At 38.1% G+C, this 24,883-nt stretch overlaps 1 protein-coding gene across 1 annotated transcript in view; it reads right to left on the minus strand.

The window, feature by feature from the left end:
* The window catches only part of LOC117317510, a 64,561-nt gene continuing 39,678 nt past the window's right edge, over window positions 1–24,883 (minus strand). The window contains exons 7-15 of the mRNA XM_033872325.1: window positions 24,577–24,622; window positions 24,260–24,303; window positions 19,534–19,689; window positions 15,243–15,437; window positions 10,570–10,869; window positions 7,772–7,876; window positions 6,327–6,356; window positions 3,550–5,270; window positions 1–150 (exon numbers count right to left, since the gene is read on the minus strand). Coding sequence (XP_033728216.1) covers window positions 1–150; window positions 3,550–5,270; window positions 6,327–6,356; window positions 7,772–7,876; window positions 10,570–10,869; window positions 15,243–15,437; window positions 19,534–19,689; window positions 24,260–24,303; window positions 24,577–24,622 — 2,747 coding nt within the window. The remainder of the gene's footprint in view (window positions 151–3,549; window positions 5,271–6,326; window positions 6,357–7,771; window positions 7,877–10,569; window positions 10,870–15,242; window positions 15,438–19,533; window positions 19,690–24,259; window positions 24,304–24,576; window positions 24,623–24,883) is intronic.

Below are 24,883 nucleotides of genomic sequence, written 5' to 3' on the forward strand. Positions count from 1 at the left end.
TTATTTAGTAAACACTGTGACAAGATGGTCATATAATGGGTGATCTAACTCCCACCACTCTGTCCGTTCCTTTGCCAGGTCTAAAACAGATTTACCGTCATTAGTAAGTATGGTCGTGATGTCATATTTACCTCCTGTTGTCTCTATGTACTGTTTTACGAGACGTTCACACTTAGTGAACATGCCTACATCTGTTGTCCACCTGGCTATATAATGTAGACAATTATACCCACGGTTGTCTACAGCTGTAGTTAGTGCTGGATACAACTGACACAGCTCTAAACTAAGCTCCCTGTGTCCCTGACTGCAACTATGATGTAATACTGTATACCCGTCGATATCTACAGCTGTAGTTAGTGCTGGGTAACACAGACACAGGTATAAACTAAGCTCCCTGTGTCCCTCTCTACAACTAAGATGTAATATTGTCTTCCCGTCGTTATCTACAGCTGTAGTTAGTGCAGGATACAATTTACACAGCTCTAAAGTAAGCTCTCTGTGTCCCCTCTCACAACTATCATGTAATATTGTCTCCCCTTTGTTATCTACAGCTGTAGTTAGTGCTGGATACAACTTACACAGCTCTAAACTAAGCTCCCTGTGTCCCATCATACAACTATAATGTAATATTGTCTTCCCGTCGTTATCTACAGCTGTAGTTAGTGCTGGATACAATTTACACAGCTCTAAACTAAGCTCCCTGTGTCCCTCCTCACAACTATAATGTAATATTGTCTTCCCGTTGTTATCTACAGCTGTAGTTAGTGCTGGGTAGGACTTACACAGCCCTATACTAAGCTCCCTGTGTCCCTGACTACAACTCTCATGTAATATTGTCTTCCCGTTGTTATCTACAGCTGTAGTTAGTGCTGGATACAACTGACACAGCACTAAACTAAGCTCCCTGTGTCCCTGACTGCAACTATGATGTAATACTGTATACCCGTCGATATCTACAGCTGTAGTTAGTGCTGGGTAACACAGACACAGGTATAAACTAAGCTCCCTGTGTCCCTCTCTACAACTAAGATGTAATATTGTCTTCCCGTCGTTATCTACAGCTGTAGTTAGTGCAGGATACAATTTACACAGCTCTAAAGTAAGCTCTCTGTGTCCCCTCTCACAACTATCATGTAATATTGTCTCCCCTTTGTTATCTACAGCTGTAGTTAGTGCTGGATACAACTTACACAGCTCTAAACTAAGCTCCCTGTGTCCCATCATACAACTATAATGTAATATTGTCTTCCCGTCGTTATCTACAGCTGTAGTTAGTGCTGGATACAATTTACACAGCTCTAAACTAAGCTCCCTGTGTCCCTCCTCACAACTATAATGTAATATTGTCTTCCCGTTGTTATCTACAGCTGTAGTTAGTGCTGGGCAGGACTTACACAGCCCTATACTAAGCTCCCTGTGTCCCTGACTACAACTCTCATGTAATATTGTCTTCCCGTTGTTATCTACAGCTGTAGTTAGTGCTGGATACAACTGACACAGCTCTAAACTAAGCTCCCTGTGTCCCTGACTGCAACTATGATGTAATACTGTATACCCGTCGATATCTACAGCTGTAGTTAGTGCTGGGTAACACAGACACAGGTATAAACTAAGCTCCCTGTGTCCCTCTCTACAACTAAGATGTAATATTGTCTTCCCGTCGTTATCTACAGCTGTAGTTAGTGCAGGATACAATTTACACAGCTCTAAAGTAAGCTCTCTGTGTCCCCTCTCACAACTATCATGTAATATTGTCTCCCCTTTGTTATCTACAGCTGTAGTTAGTGCTGGATACAACTTACACAGCTCTAAACTAAGCTCCCTGTGTCCCATCATACAACTATAATGTAATATTGTCTTCCCGTCGTTATCTACAGCTGTAGTTAGTGCTGGATACAATTTACACAGCTCTAAACTAAGCTCCCTGTGTCCCTCCTCACAACTATAATGTAATATTGTCTTCCCGTTGTTATCTACAGCTGTAGTTAGTGCTGGGTAGGACTTACACAGCCCTATACTAAGCTCCCTGTGTCCCTGACTACAACTCTCATGTAATATTGTCTTCCCGTTGTTATCTACAGCTGTAGTTAGTGCTGGATACAACTGACACAGCTCTAAACTAAGCTCCCTGTGTCCCTGACTGCAACTATGATGTAATACTGTATACCCGTCGATATCTACAGCTGTAGTTAGTGCTGGGTAACACAGACACAGGTATAAACTAAGCTCCCTGTGTCCCTCTCTACAACTAAGATGTAATATTGTCTTCCCGTCGTTATCTACAGCTGTAGTTAGTGCAGGATACAATTTACACAGCTCTAAAGTAAGCTCTCTGTGTCCCCTCTCACAACTATCATGTAATAGTGTCTCCCCTTTGTTATCTACAGCTGTAGTTAGTGCTGGATACAACTTACACAGCTCTAAACTAAGCTCCCTGTGTCCCATCATACAACTATAATGTAATATTGTCTTCCCGTCGTTATCTACAGCTGTAGTTAGTGCTGGATACAATTTACACAGCTCTAAACTAAGCTCCCTGTGTCCCTCCTCACAACTATAATGTAATATTGTCTTCCCGTTGTTATCTACAGCTGTAGTTAGTGCTGGGCAGGACTTACACAGCCCTATACTAAGCTCCCTGTGTCCCTGACTACAACTCTCATGTAATATTGTCTTCCCGTTGTTATCTACAGCTGTAGTTAGTGCTGGATACAACTGACACAGCTCTAAACTAAGCTCCCTGTGTCCCTGACTGCAACTATGATGTAATACTGTATACCCGTCGATATCTACAGCTGTAGTTAGTGCTGGGTAACACAGACACAGGTATAAACTAAGCTCCCTGTGTCCCTCTCTACAACTAAGATGTAATATTGTCTTCCCGTCGTTATCTACAGCTGTAGTTAGTGCAGGATACAATTTACACAGCTCTAAAGTAAGCTCTCTGTGTCCCCTCTCACAACTATCATGTAATATTGTCTCCCCTTTGTTATCTACAGCTGTAGTTAGTACTGGATACAACTTACACAGCTCTAAACTAAGCTCCCTGTGTCCCATCATACAACTATAATGTAATATTGTCTTCCCGTCGTTATCTACAGCTGTAGTTAGTGCTGGATACAATTTACACAGCTCTAAACTAAGCTCCCTGTGTCCCTCCTCACAACTATAATGTAATATTGTCTTCCCGTTGTTATCTACAGCTGTAGTTAGTGCTGGGTAGGACTTACACAGCCCTATACTAAGCTCCCTGTGTCCCTGACTACAACTCTCATGTAATATTGTCTTCCCGTTGTTATCTACAGCTGTAGTTAGTGCTGGATACAACTGACACAGCTCTAAACTAAGCTCCCTGTGTCCCTGACTGCAACTATGATGTAATACTGTATACCCGTCGATATCTACAGCTGTAGTTAGTGCTGGGTAACACAGACACAGGTATAAACTAAGCTCCCTGTGTCCCTCTCTACAACTAAGATGTAATATTGTCCACCCGTCATCGTCCTCTAACTGTGACATGTACTGTCCACACACACAACTCCTATGTACCACATGACCATCTTCTGTCTCACACTTATGTTGTACTTTATCTCTATACAAGGACTTAAGTACCATTCTCTCCACTGTCTGAAATAGACCAACGTTTCCTGTCAGTGCCATAAGATGGAGCGTGCTGTGTCTCCTGTTATCAGTCTGGTGTACCAAGTCTGGGTAAGTGTCACACAACATGGTCACCATCTCTTCTCTCTTAAACAGACACGCCTCGTGTAGGACATTGATATTCTCAGTATAATATGATGATCGTGACCTGTCTGCCCTCGCTGTAGGAATGACGTCATACTTCAGCAGTTGACGCAGTAGTTGTACACTCCCACCCTTCACTACACTAAACGGCGTCTCATTGTCAGGTGTGATACCCACAGAAAGGAGATATAAGGCATGATGTTCTGAACCAGTAGAGCATGCTCCATTGAACAACGCACATTTTACCAAGTGGCATAAGTTTTGTTCATCATTCTGACCACTTAGCCAACGAATAAATCCCTGTAGAAAAAACATGTCTGTCCATATGTCTAATCTAACTATATAGTCAGATAATCTATGGTCCTTTTCACGTCCGACATAAGATTCACACTCTCTGACCAAACGTTTATACATGTGTTCACTACTAGGTTTTATAACTATTTTGTTAGCGGTGGATTTTGATGTTGATATATAGTGGAGGTACTTTCGTGGACAATTTTCTATAAACCCAATTTTTGTGTCTTTGCCATACATAAGGGCAACTGTGTCCTGAACAGAATCATGACAAAATTGGTAAAATACATCATCATCATCATCATCATCATCATCAAAATTGTGAAAAGGATATTTTCTTTTTGCAACCAGAGATCCAAACATTACATTTAAACTTTTCTGCAGAGATCTGATTTTGTCTGCATGATCAAGTTTAATTCCCTGGAAAGCTTCATCAAGCTTTTTCTTGTCAACACTTTCACTGTTTTTAGGATCTAAATCACCTTTCTTTACTCTCCCCTCATTGAGGAAGAGAAACAGAAGAGCAGAAAAGTGCTCCTTTGGTAATTTCTCCAAAGTTGTTTCCATGAAATGAAATGGTTGTTTGAAGAAATGAACCCCCTCTTTTTGTAAGCTGGGAACATCCCTATAAAGTCGACAACACTGTGGAAATCCTATATCTGGGTCAAGTTTGATTATTTCAGATTCCTTTCCAATAGGAAAGGTTTTAATTTCTCGGACATAACTTTCTAAAATAAGTTTTTTTTCTGCGATTTTTATGCAGTTTTTACCTCTCAAATCAATGATATTTTGTTCGAAGAATTCACATGAAAGTAATTGTGTGCTTTTGAAAATTTCATCTCGAACATTTAGTATCAAACAGTTTGATCTATTATTGAGTTTCCCACAAAATCTCGACTTAATGGAGACTTCCCTTTTCTTCAATTCTTCAGCGATTTCCCCACTAACATCATCAATATATACAGCTAATTGTGTGTTTGGTTCAACAATTTTATCCCATTTGGCCATGCTGTAAAGCTGGACAGGATCCTTTGAGAGTCCAGCATCCTTATTATCGCCGTCCATAAGCCACTTCAACAGTTGGTAACCCATCAAAGTCTTCCCATCCCCTGAGGCACCCTTGATGAGGACAATGCTGTTCTTTCTGATCATTTCTTTAGCGTCTTCCAAGGCTTGTGTAGAGATCACCTCTGGTTTTGAGGTTTGATCAACGGTTGTTAATCTTGTTGTTTCTGTAATAAAAAAGATAAAGACTTTATTATTTCTGATTAAATTATAATTTTACTTTTAAAATTACCGAAGTAATAATTTTCATGTTAAATCACAAGACTTATTTCTTATTCAGATATATATGTAAGATATTTCTTATTATTAAACATTAGAGATATTTATTTAAATAGCTATATATGTATTTCAAATACATATCTCTCCAAAATGAAATAAAATTTAATACAAGAGACCCAGAGGGCCTGTATCGCTCACCAGGATTGATTGTATGAGATATGAAACAATAAACAGTTCTTTCCTTTATGAAATTTTGAATCCCTACCCAAAAGGATACTACCAGTTAAATATGAGCTGTTTCAGAGAAAAAGTTGTTCATATCAATTTAGTTAAATTGACCCCTTTTGGCTCCACCCCTCAGCCCCCTGGAGGGTCATCCCCACCATTTGTACAATTTTGAATCCCCACCCCATAGTTATGTTATCAGGCAAAAAGGAGCAATACCCTTTACTTAGTTTCAGAGAAAAAGTCGTTTATAAAAATTGACCCATTTTGGCCCCGCCCCTCAAACCCCTGGGGGTCAGCCCTACCATTTGTACAATTTTAAGTCCCCACCCCATAGGATGCTTCTGACCAAATCTGGTCAAATTCTGATCTGTGGTTATGAAGAAGTCAATTGTTGACGGACGGACGACAGACGGACACTACGGTATGGCAAAAGCTCACCTTGGTCCTTTGGAACAGGTGAGCTAATAAGTGAAATAAATACCATATACCAGAACCTACTCATTGCGTACCCTCTACTTCCATCAGTCAGCCACAGTAACTACATGACGTATCAGGTAACATATGGTCATGACCTTTGATGGATGATTAAAGAGATTGTCATTGTTTATACACAATCAATTATTTTGTGTGGTCTTTAACACACAAACATTAATGTTTCAAATATTTCACAAGCTGATGTCATATCATTGATGAAGTTTGTGTTGATATGGATGGTTTCCTGGACCTCTCTTCCATAAAAAAATATCTTAATGTCCAACATCCTTTAGCAGACTCACCTATCACAACTCTCAACTTAGGATTCCTTCCTGTAAAACACAAGGATCTAGTATTAGATATTTCACAAGGATTAAGAACCAGAACAGAGCTTAATTGAATGTATTTTTATTTTCTTTGTGAAAGACAAGACTTTTACAATTTGGGTAAATCCTGAAATAATTATCAATACCCGGAATCCTTGCCAATAATCCACATGATCAGCTTAATATAGACAGAACTATAGTAAGAGTACTGACACATCAGACAGAGCCCAGCAATATTTGACTTTTCATCTGAGCGCTACATTGATAATGAATTTCTGCCTATACAGGTATGCTGCGAAACATGTAACTGCGTTTTCAAGTGTGACCTTTGACCGTTTTACCTTAAAATTAAAATTAGATCTGATTTTCATAGCTTGGTGTTTTGATGTTATGGTGTAAATATGAACTGTGTTAGTTCAAGGGTTCACAAAATATCTTGTATAAGGCCTTTCTATTTCTGAAGTGGGCTTTTATCCTTTATCTTGTAAAGCTTGGGTTTTCCTGATTCTTCCTACAAAATTTTGGATGGACAAATGGACAGATACAACTTGTGAGTTCAAAGATTTGATATGATTTCTGTAATTGTCCTAATCTATCCTATTTTTTTCGGTTTGTAAAACACACATGTATGCTGACGTCATGATGTTTGGGGTAAACAAACACAAGAGGCCTAAAAGGCAAACACCACTCACCTGGATATATCAGTAATAAGGGCAAAAATATTTGAAGTTTTTGATGCATCTTCCAACTATGGTTTCCACCAAGTATAAACCAAATCCATTTGTTTTGCAATATGTTCCCCTTCCACAAGGATGTTTCTGACTAAATTTAGTTCAAATCAATTGAGTACTTTGTGACAATAAGTGATTTATATGATTGACCTCTATTTCCATTATTGGGCCCCGCCCCTCAGGCCCGAGGGGAGTCACAGCCACCATTTATGCAAAATCTATTTTCCTTAATTCCCCTAATGATCTTTTGGTTCAAGTCTATTCACGCCTTTTTGACAAGTAGTGATTTGATGCAACTGTTGACGGACGCTTGATGTCGACGCCGCACCATGGCGCAAGTTCAGCAGCCCTTCTGGTTAGGCGAGCTAAAAACTGTTGCCTTTATTTCTGACTTCTGAAGGATGAACTGTTAATGCAACTCACACATATACTTGAGTGAGTACAGACGGACAAGCAGACAGACAGACAGACAGGAGACAGACAGAAATAACCCTCCTAAACCTCGCTACAGATATACCTTATAAATTTGTCATAGTTATGATACAATTAAGGACCAAAAAATACTGATGGCATGTTATCTTAGTACCTTCAGGGCAAAGAACATGGTGTAATCTCGAGCCTCAAAAATTTCATGTTTTTTGTAGTTCTTCAGATATATTACCAACACCCTAGCCCCAGAATCTATCATACCTCCATTTGTGGATGAAGATTGTTTCATGGCGCTGACATCCTCCTTCACAGCATCAACATCTTCCTTCACAGCAGCAACGTCTTCACTCGCAGCAACAACAGTGCCTTAAAATAAATCTTTTATGTTATCTATGCCTGTTGTCACACGTGTACAATCGTTTTATGTCAGAATATCCTACATATTATACCTCTTAGAGTATCTATGTTTGTTGTCACATGTGTACAATCATTTTTTGTTAGAACATCCTACATATCATACCTCTTAGGTTATCTATGTCTGTTGTCACACTTGTACAATCATTTTATGATAGAACATCCTACATATCATACCTCTTAGGTTATCTATATCTGTTGTCACTCGTGTACAATAATTTTATGTTAGAATATCCTACATATCATACCTCTTAGGTTATCTGTCTGTTGTCACACGTGTACAATCATTTTATGTTAGAACATCCTACATATACCTTTTAGGTTATCTATGTCTGTTTTCAAATGTTTACAATCATTTTATGTTTGAACATCTTACATATCATACCTCTTAGGTTATCTATGTCTGTTGTCAAGTTTACAATAATTTTATGTTAGAGCATCCTACATATCATACCTCTAAGGTTATCTGTCTGTTGTCACACGTGTACAATCATTTTATGTTAGAACATCCTACATATCATACCTCTTAGGTTATCTCCTACACTGCATGTCATTAAAGTTATTAAGGTTCACCTTCATGTAGGAGATTAAGGGGCAGTGGCATTTATCAAACGTACATGCATAGGTGACTTTCATTTTGACCTATAACCATCATCAATGAAAAGTCTGTTCTGATCTGATCTCCTAATCTATACATTTGCAAAAGGAACACCAACACCTTAATAATCATATACAAGAGGTCCAGAGGGCCTGTATCGCTCACCTGATTGGATTTGACAAAATGTCAAAATATGTTCATGTTCAATTTGCTAATAGCTTTATTTTTTAATGTCTAACACCGCTATATATAGAGTTATGGGGAAGGGACCTCATGAACTGTTTTAAAGATAAAACCCAGAAACGCAGTCAAGTCTCCCTCGGGGAGTGGAAATTTAAGACCCAAAGGATTGTTTCTTCAACATTATTGTGTTTAAAATAACCAAGTCCCTAGGGGTGGGGAAAGACCCAAGGACCTATTTCTACAACATGATTGTCGTTATCTTATGGTGCCCAGCGATGCCATATATGGTTATAGGGTGGGAATCCCAACACTTTCAACACTACAAAAAAGTGTTTATAGCAATATGGCCAAATTGCTCACTTTTGGCCCCGCCCCTCAGCCTCCTAGCCTTTTGAATCCTGAAGCCTTAGGGATGCTACCAGTCAGGTATGGATGATATTCATCACTTACATACAGCCAGAGAAGAAGTTGTTTATATCATTTTAACCAAATTGACCCCGGGGTAAGCCCCCACCATTTGTACAATTTTGAATCCTGACCCCGAAGAGATGCTCACAGTCAAATATGAGCAATATCCATTGCTTTGTTTCAGAGTAGAAGTTTTTTTATTTATAATTTAGTCAAATTGACCCCTTTTGACCCCGCCCCTCAGCCTCCAGGCATTGTCAGCCCCACAATTTGTACAATTTTGAATCCCGACTCTAAACGGATGATCACAGTCAAATATGAGCAATATCCATATCAATATCATTCAGGCGATTCGCCCTGCCTCTCAGCCACCAGAGGGATGAGCCCCATCATTTGTACAATTTTGAATCCTTACCCCAAGGGGATGGTCACAGTCAAATATGAGCAATATCTATTGCTTGGTTTCAGATAAGTTGTTTATATCATACAGCCAAATTGACCCCGTTTTGCCCCGCCCCTCAGCCCCAAGAGGGATGAGCCCCACCATTTTTACAATTTTGAATCCTGACCCCAAAGGGATGCTCACAGTCAAATATGAGCATCCCTTTGGGGTCAGGGTTCAGAGAAGAAGTTGTTTATATTATTTGGCCAGATTGACCAAATTTGACCCAGCCCCTCAGCCCCCAGTTGGGTTAGCCCAATCATTTGTTCAATTTTGAATCCCTGCCCCTAAGACCTCCGCGGGATCAGCCTCACCATTTGTGCAATTTTGAGTTCCCATCCCATAGGGATGCTTTTGACCAAATTTGGTCAAATTCCGATAAGTGGTTATGAATAAGAAGTCAATTGTTGACGAACGGATGGACGACGGACGGACGACAGACGGATGCCACGGTATGGCATAAGCCTTCGACCAGGTGAGCTAATAACCTGCTGAATGTATAGATTTGGAGATCAGATTAGAAAAGATTTTTCATTGATGTAAGATTGTAGGTCAAAATGAAAGTCATCGTTGACACATCCCCATATATCTCCTAGGTGAACCTTGATAAGTTCAGTGACAAGCAGTGAAGGATACTGTGCACCATGCATCCATAGCATGGGGCGAAACAATATACGAGTGTCCCATGTCAATAAGAAATGTAGTATTGTACCAGGTAAAAATAAGTACTGAAATGCAAGGTCACTTGTCTAATCAAAATACCACAAAGCACTAGAGCCTATAAAGTTTCAAAGAAAAATATTTGAATCAAAATGCCTTCCTGTAAGCACAACTACATATCATGATGATAAAATACTACAAGTATCACTTAGATCGGTTAATAATTGCTTGACCAGAATGCCATACCACGAAATATTTACTTCAAAATTTGACGAAAAATTAAAACTCCCCTTGGATTAATGATTAACACTGTTGTAATTTAAACATTGCATTATAAAATTAAATCATACTTACCAGGTTGTACAGACAGAACCGACATGTTGCTCCAACCAGTTCCTTTACTATTGGTAGCTGAGCACTGGTACCATCCTTGATCATCAGTGTTTGTCTCACGGATAATCAATGTGGGGGATATAATAGAACCTGCAAAGTATCTTTCATTGTCTATTTCTATTGGAATGTGGTTATCATTTTCTACTTTATACCACTGAATTGAAGTAGCCTCTGGTGATGCTATGACGTAGGTTTGGATGATGGCTGTTTTCTCGATGGGAACAGTGAACTCACCATGGCTGATGTTCACATACGGAAAACCTGATCAACAAAATACACATTGATTAAATGATATCAAAAATATGGTGTTCTATAAAATAAAAAAAAAACAACAACATGTATGTAAGGTATTTGTTTGAAGAAAGATTCATTACTTTGCTGATGTAATATGGAGACAAATGTGTTTAATCTGGACATATTTGGTGACATAACACTCAACATATATATATAGTCGCATACTACTGACAATGTACTATACGAGTATATTATACATGTCTTAAACATGTCTCACTGTCTTGTGTATATCTATATAGATGTCTTATACACAATCCGACACAGGTCTCACTGTCTTGTGTATATCTATATAGATGTCTTATACACAATCTGACACAGGTCTCACTGTCTTGTGTATATCTATATATATGTCCCATACACAATCTGACACAGGTCTGTCTTGTGTATATCTATATAGATGTCTTATATACAATCCGACACAGGTCTCACTGTCCTGTGTATATCTATATAGATGTCTCATACACAATCTGACACAGGTCTCTCACTGTCTTGTGTATATCTATATAGATGTCTTATACACAATCTGACACAGGTCTGTCTTGTGTATATCTATATAGATGTCCATACACAATCTGACACAGGTCTGTCTTGTGTATATCTATATAGATGTCTTATACACAATCTGACAAAGGTCTCACTGTCTTGTGTATATCTATATAGATGTCTCATACACAATCTGACACAGGTCTGTCTTGTGTATATCTATATAGATGTCTTATATACAATCCGACACAGGTCTCACTGTTTTGTGTATATCTATATATATGTCTTATATACAATCTGACACAGGTCTCACTGTCTTGTGTATATCTATATAGATGTCTTATACACAGTCTGACACAGGTCTCACTGTCATGTGTATACCTATATAGATGTCTTATACACAATCCGACACAGGTCTCACTGTCTTGTGTATATCTATATAGATGTCTTATACACAATCCAACACAGGTCTCAATCTCTTGTGTATATCTATATAGATGTCTTACGCATAATCTGACACAGGTCTCATTGTCTTGTGTATATCTATATAGATGTCTTACACATAATCTGACACAGGTCTCATTGTCTTGTGTATATCTATATCAAAATATGACACAGGTCTCACTGTCTTGTGTATATCTATATAGATGTCTTACACACAATCTGACACAGGTCTCATTGTCTTGTGTATATCTATATAGATGTCTTACGCATAATCTGTCATCTGCATGGTAAAATCATGCTGATAGCGTTATATAAGTAATGAGTTTATGCTGTCTTCCTTTTAATGGTCATCTGACCTTTTAATACTGATATTACTCTTGACAAGAAAACTACCTTGTAAGTGTGTGACTATAGTAATATATGTATCAGCTCTAACATAACACCAACACACCATAAGCAGATGATTTGATCCCATATTCAATGATAGTTTGTTGTATATTTAATGTATATTGTCATATTTATATGATAAAATGCATTTGCTGATGTTTGTGTAACATTTACCAGAAAATTGTTTTATAAAATTTGAAGTCCCAAAAATGTCCAGTTTGTACGAAAGAAAAAACTGCACAAATTTCCCAAATACCCGTAAAAATAAATTTGCAAACATGTTGTAAAGAGACTTTGCACTTTGGAACTGTTCTTCAGCTAAAATTCAGTTGACCATGACATCGGTCGACACTGCATGCTTTCAGAAGATTTTTATGTACTTGACATTTGAACCTAATTACCCTGACCTTTGACTTTGACTGTTCAGCTCATGACTCACGTTGTGTGGATTGTTGTGAACTGAATATTTACATGATGCAGTCTCATGTAAATGGGTTAATGAATACAAAATAAACAGCAATCAACTAATTTATAAACAGAAGACATATTGATATATGCAGGGCAACAGTATCTCTGATATAGGGTCCTAAAGATCATAGGAGTTGAACTCTATGAAAGAGGAACAGTGACTTTCGATACTGAATCTCTACGAGACATCAAGCATTCCTGGAAAGTGCTTCGGATCCAGGATCTATGCGCTACGGTCTGTATCTTGATTCAGACTGTGTGGCTTAGTTTGGACTGAGTTTCTCGGTTCAGACTGTGTGTCTCGGTTCAGAATGTGTGTCTCGGTTTGGACTGTGTCTCTTGGTTTGGACTGTGTGTCTTGATTTGGGATGTGTGTCTCTGTTCGGACTGTGTTTCTCTGTTCGGACCCTGTGTCTCGGTTCAGACTGTGTGTCTCGGTTCAGACTGTGTGTCTCTGTTCGGACCCTGTGTCTCGGTTCAGACTGTGTGTCTCGGTTCAGACTGTGTGTCTCGGTTCCGACCACGTGTCTCGGTTTGGACTGTGTCTTGGTTCAGACTGTGTGTCTCGGTTCAGACTGTGTGTCCTGTTTCAGACTGTGTGTCTCGGTTTGGATTGTATATCTTGGTTCAGACTGTGTGTCTCGGTTCGGACTGTGTGTCCTGTTTCAGACTGTGTGTCTCGGTTTGAACTGTGTGTCTCGGTTCGGACCCCGTGTCTCGGTTCAGACTGTGTGTCTTGTTTCAGACTGTGTCTCGGTTTGGACTGTATGTCTCTGTTTGGACAATATGTCTCGGTTTGGACTGTGTGTCTTGGTTCGGACTGTGTGTCGGTTTGGACTGTCTGACTCAGTTTGGACTGCCTGACTCGGTTTGGACTGCCTGACTCGGTTTGGACTGCCTGACTCGGTTTTGCTGTGTTTCTTGGTTTGGACTGTCTGACTCGGTTTGGACTGCCTGACTCGGTTTTGCTGTGTTTCTTGGTTTGGACTGTGCGTCTCATTTCGGACTTTGTGTCCATCACCTTACTGCATGAGTGTCTTTGTGTTACTATGGGGTCTGAACTGTGCGCATGTGGGTTAATGTTGCATTTATAATTAAAAAGAACAAAAAACATCATGTTTTAATATAAATTCAATATCTAATGATTTCCCGGTTAGTTCTGTTTGTTTTTTTGATCGGATTTTAATGTTAGGTGTCCAACATCTTTATCGGAATGTTTTCGTCGTTCCTCGTGTTCTCGCGTGGTCACGTGACCGGCACGAAGGACTACATTAACACTTGGTCGGTAAATATGGCCAGAGCACCCGACCAACGTATTTTGTCGTACAAACAAATATGATACACTTATTCATCGTGCTAAGAAACCGAGAAAAAGTGCTGTACATTCTTCTATTTATTCAAGTATGGTTACATAAAGGCGTTATAAACTGGTGTTAATTGAAGAAATGCCGATTAATTGACTACTTTTTAAGTAATTTTGACGATGTTTGTCATTTTCGTAAGAATGTACAGGACTTTTTGTTGCTCTCATACAATTACCTTCACGCTCGTACCTGTTTCATAAGTATTGATTTAGGGTAGTCGGGTGCTCTAGGACGATTCATAGAGCAAGTGTTAATGTTCATTCTCCAATATTGGAACTCTTCAGTGTTTTAAGTATCGAAATCGGCATATAGAAACGAACAAACGTTAATAAACGAATGCAATGGATCGTAATTAATTCAATTAATTATTTACAGATGATTTCCAAAGACATAAGGTATAGTTAGAAGTTTTTGGCTGTACACATGCAAGTTTGTAAATTCGTCACTGTGATGAAACCACCGTCCTCGTCGTTGCCATGACAGCCGATCGAAGCTGCGATCACGAATGCACTGACAAAGTGAAAGTTGAAGTATTTTTCGCAACATGCGGTTTAAACTTAAAATTACAATCACACCTCATATTGATTGGGGTTGTTTAATCATACCTGATCAATTGAATTATCAGAAAACTAACAAAAACATTAAAAAACACAGAATGAAGTCAGGCAGTGCAGACAACGCGGGATCTGTAAACAATGTGACGTCATTGGAATGTACAAGTTGCAACAATGTACAACAATGTATATTTTACATGAATACACTAATGAGCAACAAAACGGGACGCAACATTAACCCACATGCGTGTGTCAATTCTGAAAATGTGCATGGGCTCGGGCTTTGTTTCAAATGAAAGTCTGTGTCTGGTTCAAGGCTGTGTTTTCATCATTGAATTGTGTGTCTCGATCATTCCATACCGTGTGTCCATCACTGTGTGTCAGAGCCAGACCTTGTGAGGCATGCAATGTGGGCCTAATACTTTTCATAGAATCCATAAAATTGCAATGTTCAAAATTTGTCCCCTTTCGCCTTCCATAGTATGGCCATAATCATATAGATGATCCCTGTGCTACATATGAACAACTTACTACAAAGCAAAAACATACTGTAATATATTCTTTGTAGTTCTTGAAATATAATATCTAATTCGATATCTCGTCATCTAATGTTTATCATATAATTATTTTTTTTTCTTACCATCTTTAGCAGCAGCTTGTGGTGTTATCTTGAAACTAGCTTCTTTGTCTACATGTAACACTGTTTGTGATTCGTCAGTTAATTGAATAGTTCCACCATCTAACAGATAATGTTTGAACTCTTCAGCCAGATGTAACGAAGATGGTTCTGATGAATTACTGGCAGGCGATATATCTATACATATTATTACGCTTCCTGCAAAGTAAAAATATAAAGTTTGTACATGTACATGCATTTATAAGAATAATTTTGTTTAGTATGTCATTAATATTATATACATCTAATCAGTGCTATTATAGCATTTTTGAGAAGTTTGATCAAAATCCATTAAGGAATGAAGTCGCTCGAGTGCTGACAAAGATTTTCTAGCAAAGACCCTTAAAACAAAAACTTAAATCATGGTCAAGGTCATTCATTTTACCCTAGTTGGCTGCCTTTTACCCCAGTATGCTACAGACCCATTATCAGGTATCTGGGCATCTCCGTTATTAAGGAGAAGTCCTTTAAAGATGTCAGCATATTTGACCCTTGTCACCTTTAATATAGGTCAAGGTCATTCAGTTGCTAATATCAGGTCTCAGATCCTCTTAGCTTACGAAAAATCATTGTTTTAAGATTTAAACCTATTTGACCCGTGGTATTGAATGTAGGTCAAAGTCATACATTTGAACAGATTTAGTTGCGCTTTAACCAAGCATGGTACAGACCTAATAGCAAGTTCATCAGCCGCTTGGCTTTTGAGAGGTTGTTTAAAGAGTTTAGCCCATTTGACCCATGTGACCTTAAATGTAGATCAAGGTCATTCATTTGCACAAAATTGGTAGCACGCTATCTAAGCATGTTACAGGCCAAATTTGAGGCATCTGGGCATCCTGGTTATTGAAAATAAGTTGTTTAAATGTAAAAAAATGTCGCCGGCGATGGACGGATGGCGGACGCCGTGCAACGGCATAAGCTCACTTGCTCTTCTGGCAGGTAAAGTAACAAGTGCAATCGATGATTGCGAAAGCTCACCAGCGGCAGAAATCACACTATGCACTCATTTTTATGTATGTATACGCATGTCATTTTAAAATTGTACGTCACATAATATCGCTTAGACCTCTAATGGATGTATAAACCAAATAAGAAGGGTGTGGACTTACAAGCTTTCCAAAACTTACCCCAAAACCTTTAAAGTAGGTTTTGGTGACACTGAATGGTCAAATGGCAAAACAAATCACATTTGTTTGCATGATTTTGCTATAACATCACTCTTGGACATCTTATGAATGCCAAAACAAAATTAGAAGGGTGTTTGAGCATGATTTTGGACCTACCCCAAAAACTTTACAGTGAAATTTGGTGCTTAAAAAAATTAAGTTCACAAAATGGTAAATTGCGAAAAAATCGAAAACAATTTCTGCATGATTTTGCCATATTAGAAGGGTGTGAGGTGTATACTTTTGGACTTAAAAGCTTTCCAAAAACTGATCCCAAAAAAGTTTTGGGATGGGACACCGAGGTGGACGACGGAGTGACAGCATTAGCACAAGCTTTTCAAAACTAACCCCAAAAATCTTTAAAGTGAGTTTTTGTGTCAAAAAAAGTAAGTCCACTAAATAGTAAAATGCCAAAATGCCAATTTTTTTCTGCATGATTTGCAACAGCATCACTCCTGGATCTCTAATGAATGTATAAACAAAATTAGAAGGATGATAGGTGTATATCTTTGGACTTACAAACTTTCCAAAAACTGACCTGAAACCTTTAAAGTGAGTTTTGGTGCAAAAAAAGTTAAGTCCACAAAATGATAAAATGCGAAAAAATCACAATTTTTTTTTCTGTATGATTTGCCATAACATCACTCCTAGACCTCTAATGAATGTATAAACAAACTAGGAAGGGCATGAGGTGTAAACTTTTGGACTTACAAGCTTTCCAAAACCTTAATGACGCGGACGCCAGGGTGAGAGCATTAGCTGTCGGTTACTCGTAACCGGTGAGCTAACAAGTGCAATCAATGATTGCAAAAGCTCACTGGCGGCAGCAATCACACTATGCATTCATTTTTTATGTATGTTTAAGCATGTCATTTTGAAATTGTATGTCACATAAAATCGCTCCTAGACCTCTAATGGATGTATAAACCGAATAAGAAGGGTTTGGACTTACACGCTTTTTAACACTAACCCCCAAAGTCTTTAAATTGAGTTTTTGTGTCAAAAAAAGTAAGTCCACTAAATAGTAAAATGCCAAAATGACAATTTTTTGGCATGATTTGCCACAGCATCACTCCTGGATCTCCAATGAATGCATAAACCAATTAGAAGGGTGATAGGTGTATGGACTTTTGGACTTTCCCCGAAAACTTTAAAGTGAGTTTTGGTGCAAAAAAAAGTTGTCCACAAAATGGTAAAATGCGAAAAAATCACATCTGCATGATATTGCCATAACATCACTCGTAGACCTCTAATGAATGTATAAACCAATTTAGAAGGGCATGAGGTGTATACTTTTAGAGTTACAAGCTTTCAAAAAACTTTAAAATGAGTTCTGGTGCAAAAAAAAAGTTATGTCTACAAAATCGTAAAATGCGCAAAAAAAAAAAAAAAAAAAACTATTTTTTTTCTACATGATATTGCCATAACATCACTCCTAGACCTCTTATGAGTGCATCAATCAACTTAGAAGGGCCTGATGTATACTTTTGGACTTACAAGCTTTTCAAAAACTTTAAAGTTTTGGGGTGGGACGCCGACGCGGACGCCAGAGGGACAGCTAAAAATGAATCTGGTAGAGCACTGATTTTCTAAGATAGTAATGGTGACCATGTTAAACACAGACAAATGAAGAGGAAAACTTCAGTCGTCCCTCCCATCTTTGCTTTGGAAAATCAAAAGTATACTATTAGCTTGAAACTGATTTTAATGTAGTAATACAAGACATTGCAGTCCTAGTATTTTGACTTCACTGAAATATGAAATCAAATAAAACCGGGATTTTCTGAAAATACTACAGTAGCAGTGATCTTGACCTTACATACCACACTATAAATCTAGCTCGTTTAAGATAGTATTGTCCTTCACGAGTGTCTTAAAAGTTTAATAAAAATCCCATTGTTAAAGAATAAAGGTGCTAGAACCCTGACAATGATTTTCTAAAAATAGTAAACTTGATCTTGACCTTTAACCCTAAATCTAATTGTACGAGATATTATGTTCCTTAATTAGTGTGGTAAGTTTGATGAAAATCCTTTAAGGAATGTATCCGCTAGCTCACTATTATTTGTCCGATATTTTATTACATTGACTACCTTTAAATAACAATTACAGCTACTATTTGTGTACATATCAAGTCTATTCAAAACACATTGATTACACATCTAAGACTATTGTGTAACTTTGAGACTTTGTTTTAAATGAATAGATAAAAACTAGAACTGTCGCCATGATGGCTGACTTATATCCCCGCAATCCGCACGAGTCAATGGTAAATTGGAACTCTTAATTAGAGGCTAATTAAGATAACCCAGTGATATAGTGAACAGTTACCATAGCAACATTAATTATGAGGAAAAGAAAGTGAGATGCACATCTGCATATGGTCCTCTGTATTTGTGTGAAATTTCATTGAAATCGTCCCTTCGGTTTAGGAGGAGTTGTCCGGACAAACTTAGAGACATGGTCCATATCGGAAAACCTGTTTATAGTGAAAAGTTGCCATAGTAACCATAATTTTGAGAAAAAGAAAATGGCATGCACATCTATACGTGGTTCTCTATATTTGTGTGAAGTTTCGTTGAAATCTGCTCTTCGGTTTAGAAGGAGTTGTCCGGACAAACTTAAAGTTATGGTTCTTATCGGAAAACCTGTTTATTGTGATCAGTTGCCATAGCAACCATATTTTGAGAAAAAAATGGCCATCTAGGATTTTGGACCAACCCACACAAATACCAACACTTCTCCAGGACCATCTCTGGATAATTTCAGGAATGTTATAGAGCTGAATTCCACTGGTGGAACTTGCTACAAAATGGCCAACGTGGCTGCCATGTCAATAGTGTTTTTACGAGGGCAAAAAATAACACCACCTTTTTAGCTCCCTTTCCTTAACATTCCCACCAATTTTCAGTTCAATGGTACTAATGGAGCTGGAGATGAAGCTTAAAATGAGTTTTTGAAGATAGCTGCCATGGTGGTCATGTTGGAATACTGACTGACCGAAAAATAACAACACTTGGTCAGGACCTTCTCAGGATAATTTTAGGTAAGTTAGAGCTCAGTCCTACAGGTAGGATGTTTGAACTTACCTTTTCCAAATTCTCCTGTCTTCGCTCGTTTTTTGGCATGAGTAACTCTTTCAAATTCATCAGAAACATCTTCTTTTGACTTTTGTCTGTTTAAATCAATGTCTTCTGGTATTTTAAACGACATCTGGCTACCTTGGTCGACAGAAGCATGCATGGCTGTAGACAAACGATATAGTATCTCATTATCCAATATTCAGCATTCTAACTATAGAAATGACAGTTAAACTGACATAATTAAAGTACAATGCACAATGCCTGTTGATCCTGCATATATGCTTCATCAAGTTATCTAATAGTGTTCAAAATATATGTTCTGGACAAGATGGTGTTGGAAATTTTGTACACAGTTGACCTTTGACCCTGAAATCTCATTGACCTCATTAAAGTACAATAAACAATGCCGATGGATATATGCTTCAAGTTCATACTTAAACTGTTTAATTTACAAAGATTTGTATTGATAAGATTGAGTAAGAATAACGATAACAGAAATGAAGAAGGAAGCCAGACATAAAAGAAAGGGTTGGACTTCACTGTAGCATTTGGTATAAAATCACGAGTGAGTTACATAGATTTGTAATGTTGTCTTATTTTACTTCATGGTTTCATTTCAAATTTATGATGTAGACTGGCAAAAAAAAACTTTGTTTCAAACCCCATCTACAACAGCTAGACTGGCCTGTTGGCCTTAATGACCATCGGACTCTAAATACCCTTGTACTATTGTAGCATGCATACTCAGTAGCAAGTAGTGTGGTACTGTTGGCCACGGCAGCCATTTGGGATTTCTAACCAACCCACAAAATAACAACACTTAGGACCATCTCAGGATCATTTCAGGCAAGCAAGATTGAGCTCATTCCTACCAATTTCCAACTCAATGACATCGGTGAAACAAGAAAAAAAATTAAATGGTGTTTTCTAAGATAACGGCCATCTTCGATTTTGACCCACTCCGAAAATAACAACCTTTGATAGAGACCACCTCAGGATTATTTCAGACAAATTTGAGCTGTATCCCACAGGTACCGGTGGAGGCTGAGAAGAAGTTTAAAATGAGTTTTTCAAGATGGCTGCCATGATTGATTTGGACTAACCCGAAAAATAAAAGTACTTGGTCAGGGCCATCTCAATTATTTCAGATAAAATAGAGCTGGATCACACTTGTGGAACTTGAGAAGAAGTTTTGAAATATGAAAACCATGGTTGTGCAATCATGTTACAAAATGGCTACCATGGCTGCCATGCAAAAGTTGTTATCAGGTTTGAAAGATAACAAAATTTTGTTGACTCCCCTTCCTTAACATTCAAACCAGTTTTAAACTCAATGATACCAGTGGAACTGGAGAAGACGTTTAAAATGAGTATTTTTTCAAAATGGTTGCCATTAGCCATCTTGGATTTCGGACTGACCAAAAAATTTTAAATCCCATTTGGATCCCATCTATAATACCATCAGAAGTATTATCTCTTGGAGAGATTTGATTATTAGCACAAAAGCCCAAAAACAGTTTGATAATCATTGATGCTGTTATACTTTCCATCCTCAAAACTACCTATAATATAATTTTAGGGCATGAACCTTCACATTTCACCTGTCTTAAGTTATATATTAGAGGTCTACAGGAAAATAGCAAATACAAACTAGAACTGTAAGTCAACTAATACCCCGCTACCTCTCATTTGCCACCATGGCATAGCACAGTTGTATTTGCTACCCTCCAAAAAACGTGTACATGTATATGTAATATTCAGCCTAATGAGAAAATATCTTAATATTTCCCTGGCAACGGTTCTTAGAAAGTAGACATTAATAAGTTCCATCACTTAAGCAAGTTTGAACATCTAAGGACTAATGAGACATTAGCTAGCACACAAAACCTGTGTATACTGGCTAGGTTACCATGGCAACCAAAATTATATATATATATTTAAACAAGAGGCCAGAGGGCCGGCATCTCGATGGTTCCAAAAAAATAACCAAAGAAGAGGCCACTGGGCCTTAACGGTCACCTGCGAGTTTTAATATATTTTAGCATATTTGACCCTTGTGACCTTGGATTAAGGTCAAGGTCAATCATTTGAACAGTCTTTATAACCCTTTACCAAAGAATGCTTAAAACCCCATATCAGGTCTGTTAGCCTTTTGGTTATCAAGAACTTGTGCAAAAGATTTTAGCATATTTAACCCACGGTTAAGGTCATCCATATGAACAAACTTGGTAGCCCTTTACCACAGCATACTATGGACCTAATATCAAGTCTCTTAGCCATTTCGTTATTGAGAAGTCTTTTAAAGATTTTAACCTTTTTGACCCCTGTGACCTTGAATGAAAGTCAAGATAATTCATTTTGACCAACTTGATATCCCTTCATCCCAGCATGCTACAAACCCAATATCAAGTCCCTTGGCCTCTTGGTTATTGAGTAGACGTCCTTTAAAGATTTTATCCTATTTGACCCATGTGACCTTCAATGTACGGCAAGGTCATTCATTTGAATCAGCTTGATATCCCTTCACCCCAGCATGCTACAGACCCAGTATCAAGTCCCTGAGCCTCTTGGTCATTGAGAAGTCATTTAAAGATTTTAGCCTATTTGACCCCTGACCGGAATGTAGGTAAAGATCATTCATTTGAACCAACTTGATATCCTTTCACCCCAGCATGCTACAGACCCAATATGGACTCCCTGAGCCTCTTGGTTATTGAGAAGTCATTCAAATATTTCAGTGTATTTGACCTATGACCTTGAATGTAGATCAAGGTCATTCATTTGAACAAACTTGGTAGCCCTTCATCCCAGCAAGCTACAAACCCAATATCAGGTCCCTGGGTATGTTTATTATTTGGAAGAAATTGTTAAGAAGTAAGTCCCTAGAGGTTGAAAAGACCCTAGGTTTTTTTTTTCGCAACAGGATTGCGTTTATCTCTTGGTGCCCAGCAATGCTATATCTGTTTATGGGGTGGGAATCTCAACGGTGTCAAAATACAAAAAGTTTATAGCAATATGGCAAAAGTGCTCCCTTTAGGCACCGCTCCTCAGCACCCTTGCGGTCATCCGCACAATTTGTAGCTTTTCGAATCAACTAAAAATGCTACCAGTCATATATGAGTGATATTCATTGATTAGTTCCAGAGAAAAAGTCATTCATATCAATATAGCCATTTGCTCCATTTTGGCTGTGCTCCTTAGCCCCCCATAAGTCAGCTGGACCATTTAATGAATTTTGAATCCCAACCCCCTAGGGATGCTACCAGTGAAATATTGGTGATATCTATTGATTACTGTACTTCCTGAAATTTGTTTATAGCAATATTAAAGGCAAATTGATCCTATTTGACCTGTCCCTAAGGCCCCTGGGGTCAGCCTCATCATTTGTATGAATTAAAATCCCAGCTACCTAGGGATTTTACCACTAAAATATAAATGTCAAACATTTCTCAGTCCAATAGAAGTTGTTAATATCAATATTGCCAAATGGACCTCTTTTGACCCTTCCCCTAAGCCCCCCCCCCCCCCCTCCCCTCACGGGGGGCAGCACCCTATTTGTACAGTTTTGAATCCCTACCTCATAGGGGTGTTACCAGTTAAATATGAGTGATATCCATTCTTTAATTCCAGAGAAGTCGTTTATATAAATTTAGACAAATTACCCCCTTTGGCCCGCCCTCAGGCCCCCGGGGGGTCAGCCCCACTATTTGTACAAATAAGAATTCCAAATCTATAACAATGCTACCAGACATCTATGAACGATATCCATTGCTTAGTTTCAGAGAAGAAGTCGTTTATATCAATTCAGCCAAATCGACCCCCTTTGGCCCCTGATCTCAGGCCCCCGCAGGGTAAGCCCCACCATTTGAACAATTTTAAATCCCCAAACCTTAACGATGCTACCAGTCAAGTTTTGTTTAATTCCAATAAGGGTTATGAAGTAGAAGTCAATTGTTGACGGACGGACAGCAGACGCTGGACGCTACGATGAGCTAATAAATAAAACGAGGGCCATAGGCCTTAACAGTCACCTGAGATTTGAAATATATTTCAGTTAATTTAATTGGCCCTTTTTGGCCCAACCCATCAGTTTAAAGGGTCAGTCGGGGCCAACATGTGGAAACCATTAAGCTTTCCTCCCATACTAATAATGTTAACCAAGCTAGAATGAATCCCAATAGAAATCCAAGAAATAATTTTCAAAAATGTGATTTCCCTACATAAACTATATTAAAGTTTACTCCCTCCCGAGTGGCAAACATGAGACCCCAGGGTCATAAAATTCACAATTTTGCTAAAGCACCTTAAGACCCTTTCATTTATGAAGAGTGTTTGATTATAATATCTGATAGTAGAGAAGAAGATTTTTGAAATTTCAGTCAATTTGACCCATTTTAGCCCCGCCCATCAGCATATGCAAGTCCTCAAACTGGAGATCTCCAGTTTGTCAACATTTGACCCTCGAGAGGTATGCAGTCCTTTTCAGAAAATAGCAACAATAATTTTTTTATTGATGTGCATATGCAGACAAAGAACCATTGACAACGAAGAAGGACGATCTGAACAGCCGACTATCTGATGATGATGACCTTATCTTTTTATATTCATCGTCCAATTTTATATCACTTAAGCGTCGGGTGTGTATGGTTGACCGAGCAAATTACGAATGTGTATGTCCAATTTCATATCACCCCAGTGAATGTGTATGGAAGAAAAGAATAAAAATTAATACCTGGTGTTGGCTGGTTCAGTTCATGCTCTGTCATGGACGAATGGCTGTAATAGAAAAAAAAGAAACACAATATCAAATACTGTAAATAAAACCATTGATTATGGAACGAAACATATGCTGTTTTTCAGTGATTATGAAAATACTGTGTTGTTATTAAAAACCTTAACAAAAATAATGTTTGTTTTCAGGATACGTCGTGTTTTATGATTTTATTATTTGAGATATAACTACCATTGAAAATTGCCACAATAAATACACATCTTTATAGATTTTAATTGCTATCCGTGATATTTCAGTTTATAACCTCATCAACTGACCTTGGTATGATGGTGTTTGCTCTGCTCACTCCTGGTTCGACAGCAACTGTTGGAAAAATAATTTATAAACAGCCAGTTAACAGGTAGGTCAGTTCTACCTGTATTACCAGAATTCCTAATAAGAGGCCCATTGGCCTTGACAGTCACATAAGTTTTGAAATATTTCTGTCAATTTGATCCTTTTTGCCCCGCTAATCTATCAGCTAGAATTGCTAGTTGTATTTCAACAGCAAATCCAACAAATGATAGTTTAAAATATGATTTCCCTATATGAATTATAGTAAAGCTTAACCCTTCTCAAGGGGCA

The sequence above is a fragment of the Pecten maximus genome, chromosome 19 (genome assembly GCF_902652985.1).
Source record: "Pecten maximus chromosome 19, xPecMax1.1, whole genome shotgun sequence".
In the NCBI taxonomy this organism is placed as follows: Eukaryota; Metazoa; Mollusca; class Bivalvia; order Pectinida; family Pectinidae; genus Pecten; species Pecten maximus.